The following is a 14,721-nucleotide window of genomic DNA, read 5'->3' as shown; positions in this document are numbered from 1 at the left end:
TGTTTTGATTGGTTCAAATCCTTCCGTTTTGTAATTAATGATAAGTAAATATTGATTTTGTGATCACTCACTAGACTCCTGTGATTGGGTACATTTTGTGTTGTCCCTGTGCTCTTGCTCAGATATAGGAGAGGATAAATAGAGGGGTCAGAAGTATTTTCTCTTTGCTTGCATACTGGTCATGTCCACCTGCCATAATCTCACAACAGAGCACGGAGCCATAACCTGAATCCTCTGAGTATTCCTGACAGTAAAAAGGAAAAGGACTGCAACCACAGGTAAGGTCATTTTATGGTCGTTTTATTTCATATGTAAAGAATTTTATGAGGAACCAAGTTTTGCTGTGCAAAAACATTTTTCACTTCCAACTTGTAAAATATGGTTTTATCTGTTTAATCTGTTTTACCCGAACTTTCAACATTTCAACATTATTAGATGCGAAGAGCAACCAATGCAATATAAAGAGGGCAAAAGTTAATTTAGGGTGGGTAGGACCAGTGTTCATACAACACATATATTGCCTATAAAACTGCATAAAGCATTGATGTACAGAAGTACTTATTTTAACCCCCACACTTCTTTTTCCTAACTTTAACCAAGTAGCATTGCTGCCTAAACTTAAACAAGTTGCTTTGGTGCCTAAAGTTAATTTTGAAAATTCACTGTGCACTGAGTGTTATATTTTAAAGCAGAGGGCTTTCAGTATTTGAAGAGTTGAAGAGTGAGTGAGGATGTGTTGTGCTGTAACTCATTCTGTCCATTGTATGTATTCACAGGTCCAGACTGCTTTCCACACTCCTGAAGTTAAAGATTGTGACTCAAACTGTGAAGACCCGGTGCCAGATTTTGTAAATCCATTGCAATAATGCCCCTGATCCTGCACTTCCTAACACTGATATTGGTGGAAGCCACCATGGGAGCTCCACAGGTCATGAAACTACCGGACGTAAGAGTAGATGATATCAATATTTTTCTAACTATGGCATGGCAAGTGGCCAACTACGTACGCCCTAATTCCAGCTGTTATATCTGTGGCCTGATGCCCTACACAGCTGGAGAAGGTTTACCTCTGATGGCCTTACCTGCCTCTGACTGCGACACCTGCCATCTGCTGCATATTCCCAAACCTCAGTCTTATTCTCGCCCTGATTGTTCCAGTCCCTCCAAAATGAGGCCACTTAACTGTTCTAAAGGACATTCAAACTGCTACAGATGTCTCAAAACCCCCAAACCTGTTCCCATACAGCTCATCCCTCAGAAGTTTCCTTGGTGTCTCCAGAATGAGGGCGAGACACCTGTAGGACAATCGGACTGTCTTCAAACATTCAAATGGGACCCAAAACAAACTAATATTGAAGTTGAATCTCTGGGTTCTGCACCTCACTGTTTGAAAGCAGCCGGCCCAGCTCGGTTCACTGCTCTAGCTCGGCGCACTGCTAGCTGTTCCATCTCCTCTCCTGAAGGAATGTACTGGGTTTGTGGAAACCTGGCATACCCGTATCTCCCCGTGGATTACAGGGGGCGCTGTGGCTTGGCGTATGTCATTCCGGCAATGAGAGTGGCTCAGTCCCTGCCCAAGAAAACTCCTAAACGGGCACGACGCGGACTTTCAGACATCTTTGGGACACATCACCAATCAAGCTTCAAGAATGTTCTTGGTCCCCTTATTCCTTTTTACGGAATTATGTCTGCGCTGGATCAAATCGCCGATCTGTCTCATGCAATAGAAGTTATAGCGAATCAAACTGGTAAAGCTCTCATGCTTCTGTCGAGTGAACTTGCCTCTGTTAGACTGGTAGCTTTGCAAAACAGAGCAGCTTTGGATTTTCTTTTAGCAGCCCAGGGAGGAACGTGTGCTATTATCGGTTCTGAGTGTTGTACCTTTGTGCCTGAATATAATGCTACAATTGTTGATATAGTTAACCACCTTCATGATACTGCTAACGCTGTTCAGCAGGAAAATAGTTCTTTATTTGACTGGTTTAAAACAGCTTGGAATTCAATTAGTTATCGTGTTTTTGAAGTGATGATTATTTTGGCCGTTTTCATTGTTTTCATTTTATTGCTGTGCATCTTAATATCATGTGCGAAATGTATCTGCAACACTACAGACAATGCCAGGATGAGATTACACAAGCCGCGATGCCAAATTGGTGTGTATGGTGCAACGGAACACAAAATGAGTTTGAGTGAAAATTAGTTTTAGGTAAAAACTGTGCGCCCATTTAGTATGCCAGAAAAATATTTACATCAAATATATATATATATATATATATATATATATATATATATATATATATATATATATATATATATATATATAATATACTTCGAAATGCATAGTATGTCAAATGCAGCGTACCAAAAATACCAGGATGTCCTACTTTATCTGCCTGCATTTTGCAGTCTGTAAGCCAGCATGCTTATCTTGGTATTCTGACCCACAATCCTCCCTGCAGGATATATGTGAGCCAGAGAGTCAAAGCTCAATGTTATGATGAAGTAGTAAGTCCCAATTGTATGTATACTTAGTAAGTAGCAAGTGAAAAGAAAAAGAATGTGATATGGTGTAACGTGGTGAAAGTGTCTTCAGCCATGCTCTCAACGCAAACAGGAAGTCAGGCATTTTGAATTTAGTGTGGAATTTACTGTATTTGTTTAGCCATTTACAGTACTTTAGTGAACTTCACCAAGCAGGTACCAGACAGACAGATGTGACACAGCATTATGACACACATACACATATGCACAGACTCACAAGGTTACATTTTACCCAATGTCTTAGAGTAGAATGATTGGGATACTGGGATATGGTGATCAGTATAGTGGGATTAAAGTCATTTTAACTTTGTCAGTATTACTAATCCTTAGATGCTATGTCACTTGGATTACAGTAAATCTGTAAAAATGTCAAATCACATTGTAAATTAACTTTGGTTTATCAGCTTGATACTTCATGAATTTTCCTTTTTTTTAATGAAAAATTTCTTATATAGATGCTTTTTTAACAGATGCCATGTTTTAGACGTTTGCAACATTACTTCTGTTTGGGATCTCTGAGACCACAGCTGTAAAACATAAATACTATGGATGAATAAATACAATGGATTTAATTTGTTCTGTCTCGTGATTGGTGTTGACAGAACTTTTTGCGCTACACTGCCCATCTGTTATTTAAGTTTTGTAACGGACAGAAGTCTTGTTTTATCTAATCAATAGAGGTAAAAATCCTCGTTTTTTATCTTATGTTATTACTATTTTTTAAATCCACCAGTTATCATATGCCTCACCTTATCAGGGTGGACGACCAGGACTGCTTTGCGGTAGACCTTCTTGACCTGTTCTGGAGTAACCAGGTCAGCCATGCCCACAGGCTTCCAGCGCGTCTCTCCCTCCCACAGCACAGTGTGCATGGTGGACAGCAGAGCGCGGATGTTACGCTCCTTCCCCTCGATCCAGTCCAGAATCTGGGTCACAAACAGGAGAGGGAGAGAGGGGTGGCCATCAGCTAGCTACCAGATTTGGAACAATTATTAGCAAAAATGCTTTCAGTGATTTTGGCTCTGGTGAAATTTTTTAGTAATTAGAGGAAACAAAGTTTGGTCATGGGAGACCTACATTGGTCGCTTCATTAAATCTGCTTTAACAGCCAAAGGGTTTGGAGTCCACTATCCTACTTTTGGGAATCATTGAATTGCTTCTATTGTGCTACACTGGATAAACAGATGATAGAAACCCAGTGCACTTGTGTCAAACCATAATTTTACTTAGATATAGTGGTGGAAGACCTTCAACAGCAAATAAGAACAACAAAGTACACCTTATTTTCAATACTTTACAGATGTTACTCTATATCAACATCACATATCATGTAAAAAAAAAAACCCTGCCTTTATTTTCTCAGGATCCATCTCTTTGGCCAGCTCCTCCTTCCTCATCTCTGCAATAGTCCTGGGCCCTTTTTTCTCTTTGGTCCCTGCAAAGCCCTGACCTGACAGCAGGTCATCGAAGTTGGCATCTGAAGCTTTGGGCTTAGTACCTGACAGAGAGGGATGTAAACACAGGGAGATAAAACATACTTTAATTAAGTTACTCAGTCAGTTATGGGGCCATATTACTTCTTATTTGTGGTAATAAGAATTAGGATCTCATTAGGGTAAAAAGCCATTACATATATTCAGGTTAAAACAACTAAACAATTAGATAAAACAGACTTGAAAACTATAAATTATTTTAAAAAAATCAACTGTACAGACAAGAATTGAACAACATTTGCATTCTAACAAAAAACATTAAATCTACTTCCACGTCTCCTGCTCACCCATGCTAGGCTGTGCTTTGACCCCTGCGCTCGGCGAGCCCCCTCCCATTGCAGAGAAGCTGACATTGTAATTGGGTCGGTTCTGGGGCGATGTGTGAGGCATGGGGGTGTGGCTGGGGCTGGGCTTTGGCTGTGGGGCAGGGCTCTGTCCTTGGGGTTGCCATGCTGCACCACCTCCGGCACCTGGCTGCCATGAGGGGAAGCCGCCTCCTGCGTGGGACTGCCACCCTTCTACGTGCTGGGGAGACGGAGGAGGTCGAGATGGGGAGCCCATTGGGGGCTGTGAAGGGGCAGTTCCAGTAGGAGTGGTAGGTTTGCTGGAGAAGCCAGAACCTGTGAAGGGAAGGATGGAGATGAAATCATGAGATGAAAATAATAAAAACCCAGTGCATGTGCTTCAGAAAATTTCCAGTAACTGACCTCCAAGGCTTCCCCCAAGGTTGCCTAAATCAGCGAACGGGTCCAGGGTGTTTGGCTTGGTTTGGTGGGTGGGGGTGCTATGGACCGAGCCTGTGGGGCTAGTAGTTGCTGATCGACTGCCCATACCAAAGCCTGCTCCTGGATCAATCAACAAACAATGCATATATTTTTTATTTATTTTTTATTTTATTTTTTATTTTTTAACATTTTAATTATTATACAACATAAGATAGACACAATACAACCACAAACAACCACAGTATAATAGATCAGACATAACAAACCACAAGACACGCATACATACATGGGGGGGGGGGGGGGAGTACTGTACCATTGCAATTAATTGTTCATTTCATAATCTTTTTCAAGTTAATTTACATGGAAACAAGGTGACAATGCATATATATTTTTGAGCCTAACATGTTCTTTTAATATTAATACTCCTCATGTAAAAACATACTGTTCATGTAAAAAAAAAAAGTCAGATTTCCCTATGAAATTATTAGATGATCATTTAGTGCTTTTTGTGTTAATATAAGTGCATGTATGCGGTTACTGTTTTCTACCTGTGCTTGTAGTAGCGGGTCTGTTCCAGTCCCATCCTCCTTTTGCATTTTGCTGCTGAATGTTGACGGTTGGGGTCGAGGGCGGGACAGGGGAACTCCGGCCTAGTCAAGCACATAAAGTTTTGTCACAGGGTGAGCACACAGTGAATGAGAAGTGATGCGACATGAACATGAACCCGTAGAGCCAAAGAAAATAATAGCAGGGTTGTGTGTCAATGAGGCATTATTAGGGTGCTTTTTGGTGTCTAAAGGGATCTGGTTGTCAGGTATTGAAAGTACTGATATTCCCTTTCTTACAAGGCACATACCATACAATGCAGGTCATGAAATAGTTGACAAAGAGGTCTACAACCTCTGCAACAAATGTATCAGGCCTGTTCATACCTGTTTAGTATTACTACATGTTCAGGTTGGGTTCACGCCAGCTATATACATTTAATTGTCAAACTGTCAATTTTAATGAATGGGCATAATTGCAACTCTGTTGTTTTCTTGCTTCACCATGCACACAATGCTGTATAAAGGTATAAAGTGTACAGAAATGTCTTCAGGCTGAAAATGTTGTTTGTTGATGGGGAATGAGTCGTGCTGGAAGTGAAATATCAAGCCTGTGCAGTAACTATGCAATATTAATCAGACAGGCTTCAAATACTCATCAGACGCCATGCAAACTCATTCATTTCCAAACATCCAAAAGCCAGCGTGTGAGTAAGCAATAAGTAGAGCAGAAATATGAGAGTGGGAAAAGATATTAAAAAGTAGTGCAGTCTAATGAATCTTGGGGGGGGCATGATGCATGTGTGTTAAGCCACAGAAGCAGACTTGCAGATACTGTATAATGTGCCTTACCCTAATATGGACTTAATAGATCCAAAATGCTGTGAGTATGTGTAGCAGAGCAGCAGAAGCATGCCTTACCCAAGCTTGTAGGCTGCAGGGTGGGTGATGGAGAGCGAGCAGCATGCAGGAAGGGGTCTGGCTGCCCCACATTACCTGGTCCAAGGAATGAACCCATCATGTCCTGAGGCTTAGGCATGGGACCCGTCCCAAAGGGATCAAACGCTGAGGGAAACAAACATACCCACCATTGTTACAAGGAAATTTCATGCTAAATTAACTAAATCAGTGTTCTACACAGAAACCCTAACTGTGATTCAAGCAGTCTAAAAGCTTTGTGCAATATCACATTCGGACATTTGTTTAAGGGTTGTGTTTTAAATCAAATCTCAATCTTTGGATCTCACCTGTTGGTGCAGGAGAGGGACACGGCGAGGCAGTGTTTGGGACTACTTTATGTGGTGTGGAATGGGCAGATGACGCCCCACTGGCTGGCTGGGCTGAGGCCCCAAACAAGTCCCCTAGGAGGTCAGTGGTTGCAGCTGCAGCAGAGGGGGCCTGAGATGAAGGACGGCTGATGTCCCCATCGAGGCCAAGAAGATCCACTTCCGCAGCGGGTGCAGGGGCGGCAGGCATCGGAGTAGGGGGGTCGGGTCGCTGGGGGGCCGTACTGGCGTTGCTTTGCTGGCTTGAGAGAGAGAGCATCTCATCGTCGGAAGGCTCGCTCTCCTCACCGTGACCCCGACCGTCTGGACCTCCATGGGGCCGGCTTGGCTCTGCAGGTGGATGACACAGAAATAAAAGGAAAGAGGGAGCAAGAGAGAGACATGTAGTGAATTAGAATATGAGACAGAGACAGCCAAGTGGAGAAAGTAGAGAGAAATAAAGTTGCAGACAAAAGAAATAAATTGGGGCAAAGAAGACAGAAGGACAGAGCAGGTTCAGAGAAAAAGGAAGGAATAAGGTGCAGCTATAGGTCATCTCTGCTACAAGCGCCAGCTATTTTCCTGATACTGTGAACCGTTTGCTATAAAACACTAAGCTGCACACTTTGCAGTTTGCCAGGTAGCTGCTCTTACACTAATAGGAAAGGAGCTAATTTCTCAAATAAATCTTTATCTACAAGGATTTAATCAATAAAACACATAGTGTGGTTTTAAATCTGGGATAGGGTCTACAGTATGAGTATAATGCTAAACTAGTATCAATCTAGAGCAGTATTTCACTTTGGTAGAACATTTTTAATCTCTTTCTCTTTTAGCTGGTCAGTTTTTTTACCCTTATTTCCTATAGCTATTGTCACTGAAAACATACATTTTTACCCCCTCCAAATTCACTAATATTTTCACACAAGTAATTAACTCAGCTCTCTAGATAATTGATTTTTATGTGACAAACAGATTAAAATGTTCTACCAAAAAGATATATCACTGCATAACAAGGATGGGGCTAATTTCAATTCAACCAATCAGAAAATGGAAACAACCAAGTCGTTTTCCAATAACAAGATATATAATTGTTTATAGAGTCAATGAGTATGATTGAATTGAACCTATCCCGGGTTAATTAATGTCACTGTACTGAACAGTTTCTCTAACAGGTCTGTGGTCTTCTCATCTGTCTTACCCTCCAGATCCAATCCCTCCATCTCATCTTGTTGGGACAAAAATGAAAGTTAGTTCATTCGTGTGTTTCTGTGTCTACATGTAAATGCATGTGAATGTGTTTTTTGCATACATAAGCCTACCTTATCAGTGACCTACTGTACCTGTGCACCATCTTACACATTTGTGCACATACATTTGTGTATGAGAGTATATATAAATGTGTATGCAGATGTGAATTATCTACTTGTTTGTAGATTGTTTGGCTTTTTGGCTAGCCTTCACTTCTAAAATTTTAGTGTAGGGTTAGGACGGTTAGGACGTTAGGACTTAGGTAATGGGTTACTTTAGATTTAGGGTTAGTTTTAAGTCGTACTTAAAGAAATGTGTGACAGCTATCAACAGTTAACAATTAACCAGTTTCACTTTAAGGCTACATCACATGCAGGTTATTGAAGCTCCAACCTAAGATGAAAAATGTCCTATCGCTGTTTTCATTTTAAAATCAAACATTTAAAGACACAAAACTTTTAAAGATGTTTAAGTAATCGATGTCCGCCAAACGAGCCAAGGTAGTCGACAATCTTTGTTCCTCTTTTTATGTATTTTTGCCATTGTGAGCTTAAATATTTCTGTTCGATAACATTAGGCACTGTGTAGCGACCAACTTTGGTTGCATTTTCTAGCAACCGAAGAAAGGAGGAAAGCCAAAAAATCATGCTAACGCTAGCTGTCAGATATAGTGGAAGTAAAGCCGTGTTGACATGTTAATTGTAGTTAAGTGTGTCTGAAAATAAATATACAAGTGATATACTCAATAGTATGTTGAAAGATAGTACAAATATTGAGTATCTAGAGCATCATATGTGATTTCAGACATAGGGATAGTGTATTGAGTGGAGACCCCTACTAATTGGACCGTCGGCAAGCTAACTTAAAAAAAAAGAAACGCACAAAAATTTGTAAACAATAATACAGCTGTACAATAGTGGAGAGAGCAAAGGGTGCTGGAATAAATATGGCACAATTAATAGTATTTATATTGATCACTTGATGATCACGTTTAAACTATGAGGTATATAATTTACTGTTAACACGGATGCTTAGTGTTATAAGGTTTGGTGGTTTGATGTTAACTGTTGGTTATAGTGACAGCCTGCAGGAAGAAACTTGTGTGCACATTAGCAGAGGCAGTTTGTGTTATGTGTGTCCCTAGTGTCCCCGACCCCACAGTACCAGCAATAGCTAGGGCATCCTGATGCTCCTGGTGGCAGGAGAAGAGCACGCTGGGGTTCAAGTCTTTACAGGGGAACTGCTCCCACGGTGGCGTCAGGTCTTTTTGCTTGTCCATCCCCTCCACCTCCACGTCCAGTATCACATGGAACAGCTGCGGATACTTCTCAGGAGAGTCGCAAGCATCTAGCTCTGGTCTAGGAAGGAAAAATGTATTTATGTTATAGTGAGAGGCAAAGAGAGGGAAAAACCCAAATCAGCAGGATTGTTTAAAATATTTTTCTGATTTCAGTCCACTTATTCAACCAGTTACTTCAACTGTATTCATTTTAGGGGACAGTATACACTTATTGTAAAGGGATCTCTAGGCTTTGTTCTTATACATACTCATGTACTAGTAATTAAATAGAATACATTTCCTTACTTGTTGAACTTCAACATGGTGGTACCCGGAGAAATGAAGCCAGTGTGGAACTGGATCTGGAAGATCTGGGTGTTGGATACCTGTTTGGACCATGTGTTGATTTAGTCACATTTTGTTTTACCAAAATGCATCAGTAGTCAAAAGTCCTGTTGTAACTCTTCTTACCCCAACTTCATGTTGGACTATATGATGTTCAGTCAAAGATAAATTAAATGTTTATTTGTCTTATGAGTATACCACTGTCTGCTTTTATATTTTTTGCTAAAATTCCTATGACAATACTGTAGGGCTCTATCAGCTGTCTGAATACAAACTCTACTCAACAGATTTAGTTGGATTTAAGGGGGATCAGTAGTCAGTCTGTAAAGAGACAGGTTTCAAACATGTCCACTTTAACCCATTTATCTGAATAGATTTCTAATTGAAAAAGAACCTGTGCTGCTAAGTAATTACATAAGTCAGTTAGATTTTAGTGGCTTCTTCCTTTGACCTAGGCCTACCTAAAGCTGTAGTCTGATTAAAATGCCATTAAAACCTATAAAGGAAATGTTGGGGGACGTACACCTTTAAACCAATATATATCAGCAAATATACTGTTAAATGATACAATAACCACAAGAAACAATGGTTAGAACGATACCCAAGTTTTAAAAAAAGAGTTTTCATTTTATTGTTAACTATAAAATGTCTACTTGTACTATAAATATCCCAGTACTGCCGTTTAAGGAAAACCACATATTCCCATAAACTAGGCACTTGAGGAAGTTAAAAACCAGCCTCCAACATGTCACTTCTTGCTATTTCTTTCCTTCTGACATTTTGTGGATTTGTGATACACAAGTATTCAAATTAGCCACATCCTGATGAGTTCAACATGATCTTATGTCAACAAAATTATTTCAATATTATCATTGCGCAACATCTTGTTTTTGTCAAGTTTGATTGAAATGGTAACTTTATCAACTTAACTTTATCAATACATAGAAATGGTTTGTAGTTCTTTGACGGATTTTGGCCCCGACAGTAAAAAGACTTTGTAGAATACAGCATGAAGCACAGGACGGTTTACCTTGGCCTGCAGACGTCCACCGATGGTCGACCTCATGTGGTAGACTGAAACAACCACGTCTCCTTGCACACTTACACCCAGATGGAAAACTACCTTACCCTCTTGGACCCTGTGCTCTCTGGACATGCAGAGTGTGTGGGAGGGAGAAATGAAACGAAATGAGGGCAGAGGAGGAAAGAATAAATGGAGCAGCGATTGGGAGAAAAATAATTAAGAGGAAACGTTGCAGAGAGAGAGAATGAGAATGGAGGATGAGTAGAGAAAAAGCATGATTTGTTTCACCTCTTTGATCATACCTTCATATAAATATCATATGCTGCATAAAATCTCAAATTCTATTTGAGGCTCACACATTTCAAATAAGATATTGCTGCTCCTACCTCATCCTCTCGTATTCCTGTGCAGTGGTGAAGATCTTTGTCTCTCCAATGAGGACGTCGCAGAAGGGCCGACAGCCACTGCGCTGCTTGTTGAAGCAGGGGACCGGAGTCATAGTGAGACCCTTGATCATCAAGGGCTTAGTGTGGGGTAGACTGGGCTTCTCTGATACCATGCTACACACATAGCCTATGTACCTGCATGGAGAGAAGAAAAGGTCATCACTTTTAGGCCTGTGACGACCATATTTAGTTTTTACGATATGTTGTACCTGAAATAATAGCGATAAACAATATTATTGTCATTATAATTTAAATCCCAGTGATGATCAATTTAATGCCACTGATATAATGATAATATAATAGCATAATAATGCAAGTACGGCCGTTTTGCAAAGCCATAACCTTTTATCGTGTGACACAGAAAGCAGATGAGAGCAGCGCTACCAGAAATTACAGCAAAATATATTTCAGGCTTATTCTGCTGTTTTTCTGGTATCATATTTATTAATGTATTGGTGACATTCTTATTGAAAACATTCTTATTGAAACAAAACGGGTAATATTGTATAATATTGTGATATTGTATCAAGGTATGGACATGACCTTGATAACTTTGCTGAGCTCGATAAGTCGGTATTGTAAGTATCGTGACAGGCCTAGCTTTAGTTTTTCAATGTCAAATGCATGCCTCTCTTTGCGTTAGGCAAATTTGTTAATTATTATGACAACGTCATTGCTGCCGTTTTCATAAACTCTAAGTCAACTTGTGCTAAAACTCTGACTCATCATGAGGAAGATCTTGCTCAGGCATGGACGGATAAATATTACAGGTACTGGCTGGAAGGGTAATAAAATGTCCATCCTTGAGGGTCTGCCAGCTCTGCAGCCTGAGGAAACTGGGGACTGTCGGCTGCACTATTTATGTTTTGATTAGCCTATCCACTACAGCAGCAAATGGCCTGAAATTATGCTATCATGCTACAATCTAAAAAATGCATTGCCTTCTAAAGGGGCAGATAGTAGAATAAACATGACTGATGCTGGAACATGCTGATGATGTAAATGTGTTTCTAACCTCAGCAAATCAGTTTGAATCCAGTCTCCCAGTGAAAGGCAATCCTCTCTATTTCTGCCTGACTTTTATTTCGTTTTTATGTTAATTCCGGCAGTTCTACTTCTTGGTAAATAATGGGATTTAACGGCATAGAAAACACATAAATTAATATACAAAGAGGCCTTAGACCCATCCTTTATTTCTCCCTCACTTCCCCTACTTTCTTTCTCTGTCACATGCAGACACACACGCACATTTTCAGGGTTACATACCTGCGGTGTGAGGGCCAGAGGCCGGAGCCTGGTCTCTTGGCGCTGAGCAGCTGCATGGCAGGAACCGGGTTGTTGAAGAGGTGGCAGAAGCAGAACATGGCACAAACCAAAACACCCGAGGGAGCACGACCATCCTAAAAACACACAGCAAAGCAGTCACTGAGACACGTACATAGACATAAAGCTCTGTAATTATTATAATTTAAAGCTTTATTAATATACTTTTTAGTCTTGTCTGGCATGTATGTTAACCTTTGCTTCCATTCATTAGTGACTAATGACAGTATCAAGTGTGAACACAGTGACTCAAACTCTTGCCCTAAGAGGAACTGTTAAAGTAGCCAGAAGCGCCCTAACTTAATAACTTAACTTAATTAAAGTTAATTTAATATATACAATTGTAGAAATGCCTGACAATGAAGTCATCTGCCCAAACAGGCCAACACTAAAGAGATCTTTAGCTTACTGAATTAATTCACTGTAATAAATTTATTCAGAGCTCATTTCAGGTTACGGGGAAACAAAAACATTCCTTGTGATCCGAAGCAGAGAAAAATTTCTCTTTTTTTTAAAAGAAAGGAAGTGTTTGATGGAGGTTATGCAAGATGGAGCCGTTTTGCCAAGCCACAGCCAAACCGCAGTGAGCTGGCAATAACATGCCCCACCACATGCCAGTGTACAGTGTGGCTGTCAGGCTGTCATTGAATAAGAGCAGACAGAAAGGCCTGTTGCACAGAATACTACATGAGAGATTATATTGCAAAACATTTAAGGATTGTACTTATGCTTTAAGCATGCCTGGCATTGTCAAAGCTGTAACTGGTTGCTGAGGAACTCATCTCTGGCAAGCAAAATACATGTTTTTTAGAGTAGAAGACTTCTTTAACTACATTTTATTGGATTTGAAATAAAAACAACAAAGGATAATTACTGGAGGATAGGGATATTTTTTTCGGGTTCTTTATATTGAGCGTACTCTTACCGAACAGGTGATGACACACACATTCTTGGGATTCTGTTTGAGCCAGTTGTGCATGTTTTTACACACTGCAAACAGGTTGTGGAGGCTGGGAGCCTGGCGAGAAGGCCAGTTACACTCTGAAACCTGGAACGGAGTTGGTGCAGGAAATAAGAGGAGGAGAAGGAATGAGGGAGAAAAACAGGGAGAGAGACACAAGAAAAGAGAGATCAAGACACAGAAAAAAAGAGCAGGGAAGAGGCAGAGGGCAAATGAAAAAGAGCAAAAGACAGCAGAGAGAAGAAGAAAGGTGAAGAAACCAAAGAAAAAGACATAAAACCAGGAGAGGAGGAGAAAGGAGAGATGGAGGTTAGCAACAGCACTGCAGCAGCAGAGCAACACAACACACCAGTTGCCATGATGACTCATCTGCTGGAGATACAGCAACCTCCACAAGCAGACAGGGGGCCATCTTGGCCATGTTAACTCCTCAGCTTGACTCTTTAGCTTCTTGGATGTTTTTGCCGGAGGGTGGCAGACTTTTATCTAAAGAGATCCCACATACGCTCCCACTTCAATCCAAATCCAGCTGTGCAAAAGTGCTGAATGACAGCAGCGAAGACTCCCTGATGAGATTAGTCATAGCCATAAAGATAGAAGAAAATAGAATAAATAGAGCATTCAAACTTAAATCCTGCTTTTTAAATTGTAATCTAACTGAGATGGGAAATTAGAAACATCTCTGGTCACATATAGTTATTGCTGTGGTGAAGCATGTAAAAGATGCATATTGAATCAATGCTATGTTGCATGTCTGGAAGATTAAAAATATCAAAGTAAATATGTATTATTTGCACAAAAATACACTCACAATCTGGCTATATCACTCAAGACCATCCTGAAATCATATATGTCCTTCCAGTTCACAGTTTGTGAGAGTTTTGTTAACTGTGGATTCTTTGGGGCTTTTTTAATTAAATCATGTAGTGCATGAAAAGTTAGTGCTGTATGTGATTATCTGATTCAGCATTAGGCATTGTACAGTCATGAGTTAAGATGGTGTCTCTCTTAATTAAACCTTTTTTTTTAATATAAAAATCACTCTCTCTAATTTAACAGTTGCTCATACTGCTAATCACATTGAGAATCAACACTTGACTCGGCAGCTCTATGAAGTTTGCCATCGCTTTTACGTATTATTTTAGTTCTCTGCTCTGTATGTTGGCCACCCAGTGAGTTTTACCAAAAACTATGTGCGTAAAAGTAGCCAGCAAACTTCTAAACACTTCAGGACAAAAAGGTAAAGTAAGCAAGCGGTCAACAAAACACCTACATTAAGTGGATTTTGGCCACTAGGGGGAAAGCAAGTTTTAAAGACAGCATAATATTAAAAGTATCACCTTTTAGGTTTACATTTACATTCACATTAATTCTGAACTGCTATAAACAACACTGAACATTTGGCAGACATAGAGCAACAATGGCATTGATTTGGAGCTGTGTGCTGTGCTTTTAGCTCTGTTTTTGATCTTCACCAACATGTGGCTCGTAGCTATATGTTGACAAGCTAGTTGCTAACTTTA

The 14,721-nt window shown here is 40.2% G+C and overlaps 1 protein-coding gene across 3 annotated transcripts in view; it reads right to left on the bottom strand.

Moving 5' to 3' along the window:
- Window positions 1-14,721, bottom strand: part of dnajc6 (DnaJ (Hsp40) homolog, subfamily C, member 6) — a 44,511-nt gene that overhangs the window by 4,562 nt on the left and 25,228 nt on the right. Inside the window, exons 5-17 of one of the 3 annotated variants that reach the window (XM_059340913.1) lie at window positions 13,163-13,285; window positions 12,181-12,314; window positions 10,855-11,049; window positions 10,475-10,592; window positions 9,406-9,485; window positions 8,985-9,178; window positions 6,552-6,920; window positions 6,226-6,369; window positions 5,308-5,409; window positions 4,742-4,879; window positions 4,322-4,654; window positions 3,891-4,039; window positions 3,291-3,467 (exon numbers count right to left, since the gene is read on the bottom strand). In XM_059340913.1, the coding sequence (XP_059196896.1) occupies window positions 3,291-3,467; window positions 3,891-4,039; window positions 4,322-4,654; window positions 4,742-4,879; window positions 5,308-5,409; window positions 6,226-6,369; window positions 6,552-6,920; window positions 8,985-9,178; window positions 9,406-9,485; window positions 10,475-10,592; window positions 10,855-11,049; window positions 12,181-12,314; window positions 13,163-13,285 (2,256 nt within the window). The remainder of the gene's footprint in view (window positions 1-3,290; window positions 3,468-3,890; window positions 4,040-4,321; window positions 4,655-4,741; window positions 4,880-5,307; window positions 5,410-6,225; window positions 6,370-6,551; window positions 6,921-8,984; window positions 9,179-9,405; window positions 9,486-10,474; window positions 10,593-10,854; window positions 11,050-12,180; window positions 12,315-13,162; window positions 13,286-14,721) is intronic. The other 2 variants (XM_059340915.1, XM_059340914.1) reach the window with 2 other exon arrangements.

Source organism: Centropristis striata, chromosome 9, assembly GCF_030273125.1.
Source record: "Centropristis striata isolate RG_2023a ecotype Rhode Island chromosome 9, C.striata_1.0, whole genome shotgun sequence".
NCBI lineage: Eukaryota > Metazoa > Chordata > Actinopteri > Perciformes > Serranidae > Centropristis > Centropristis striata.
The sequence above is the reverse complement of the archived record's forward strand: the minus strand, read 5'-3'. Positions and strand labels throughout refer to the sequence as shown.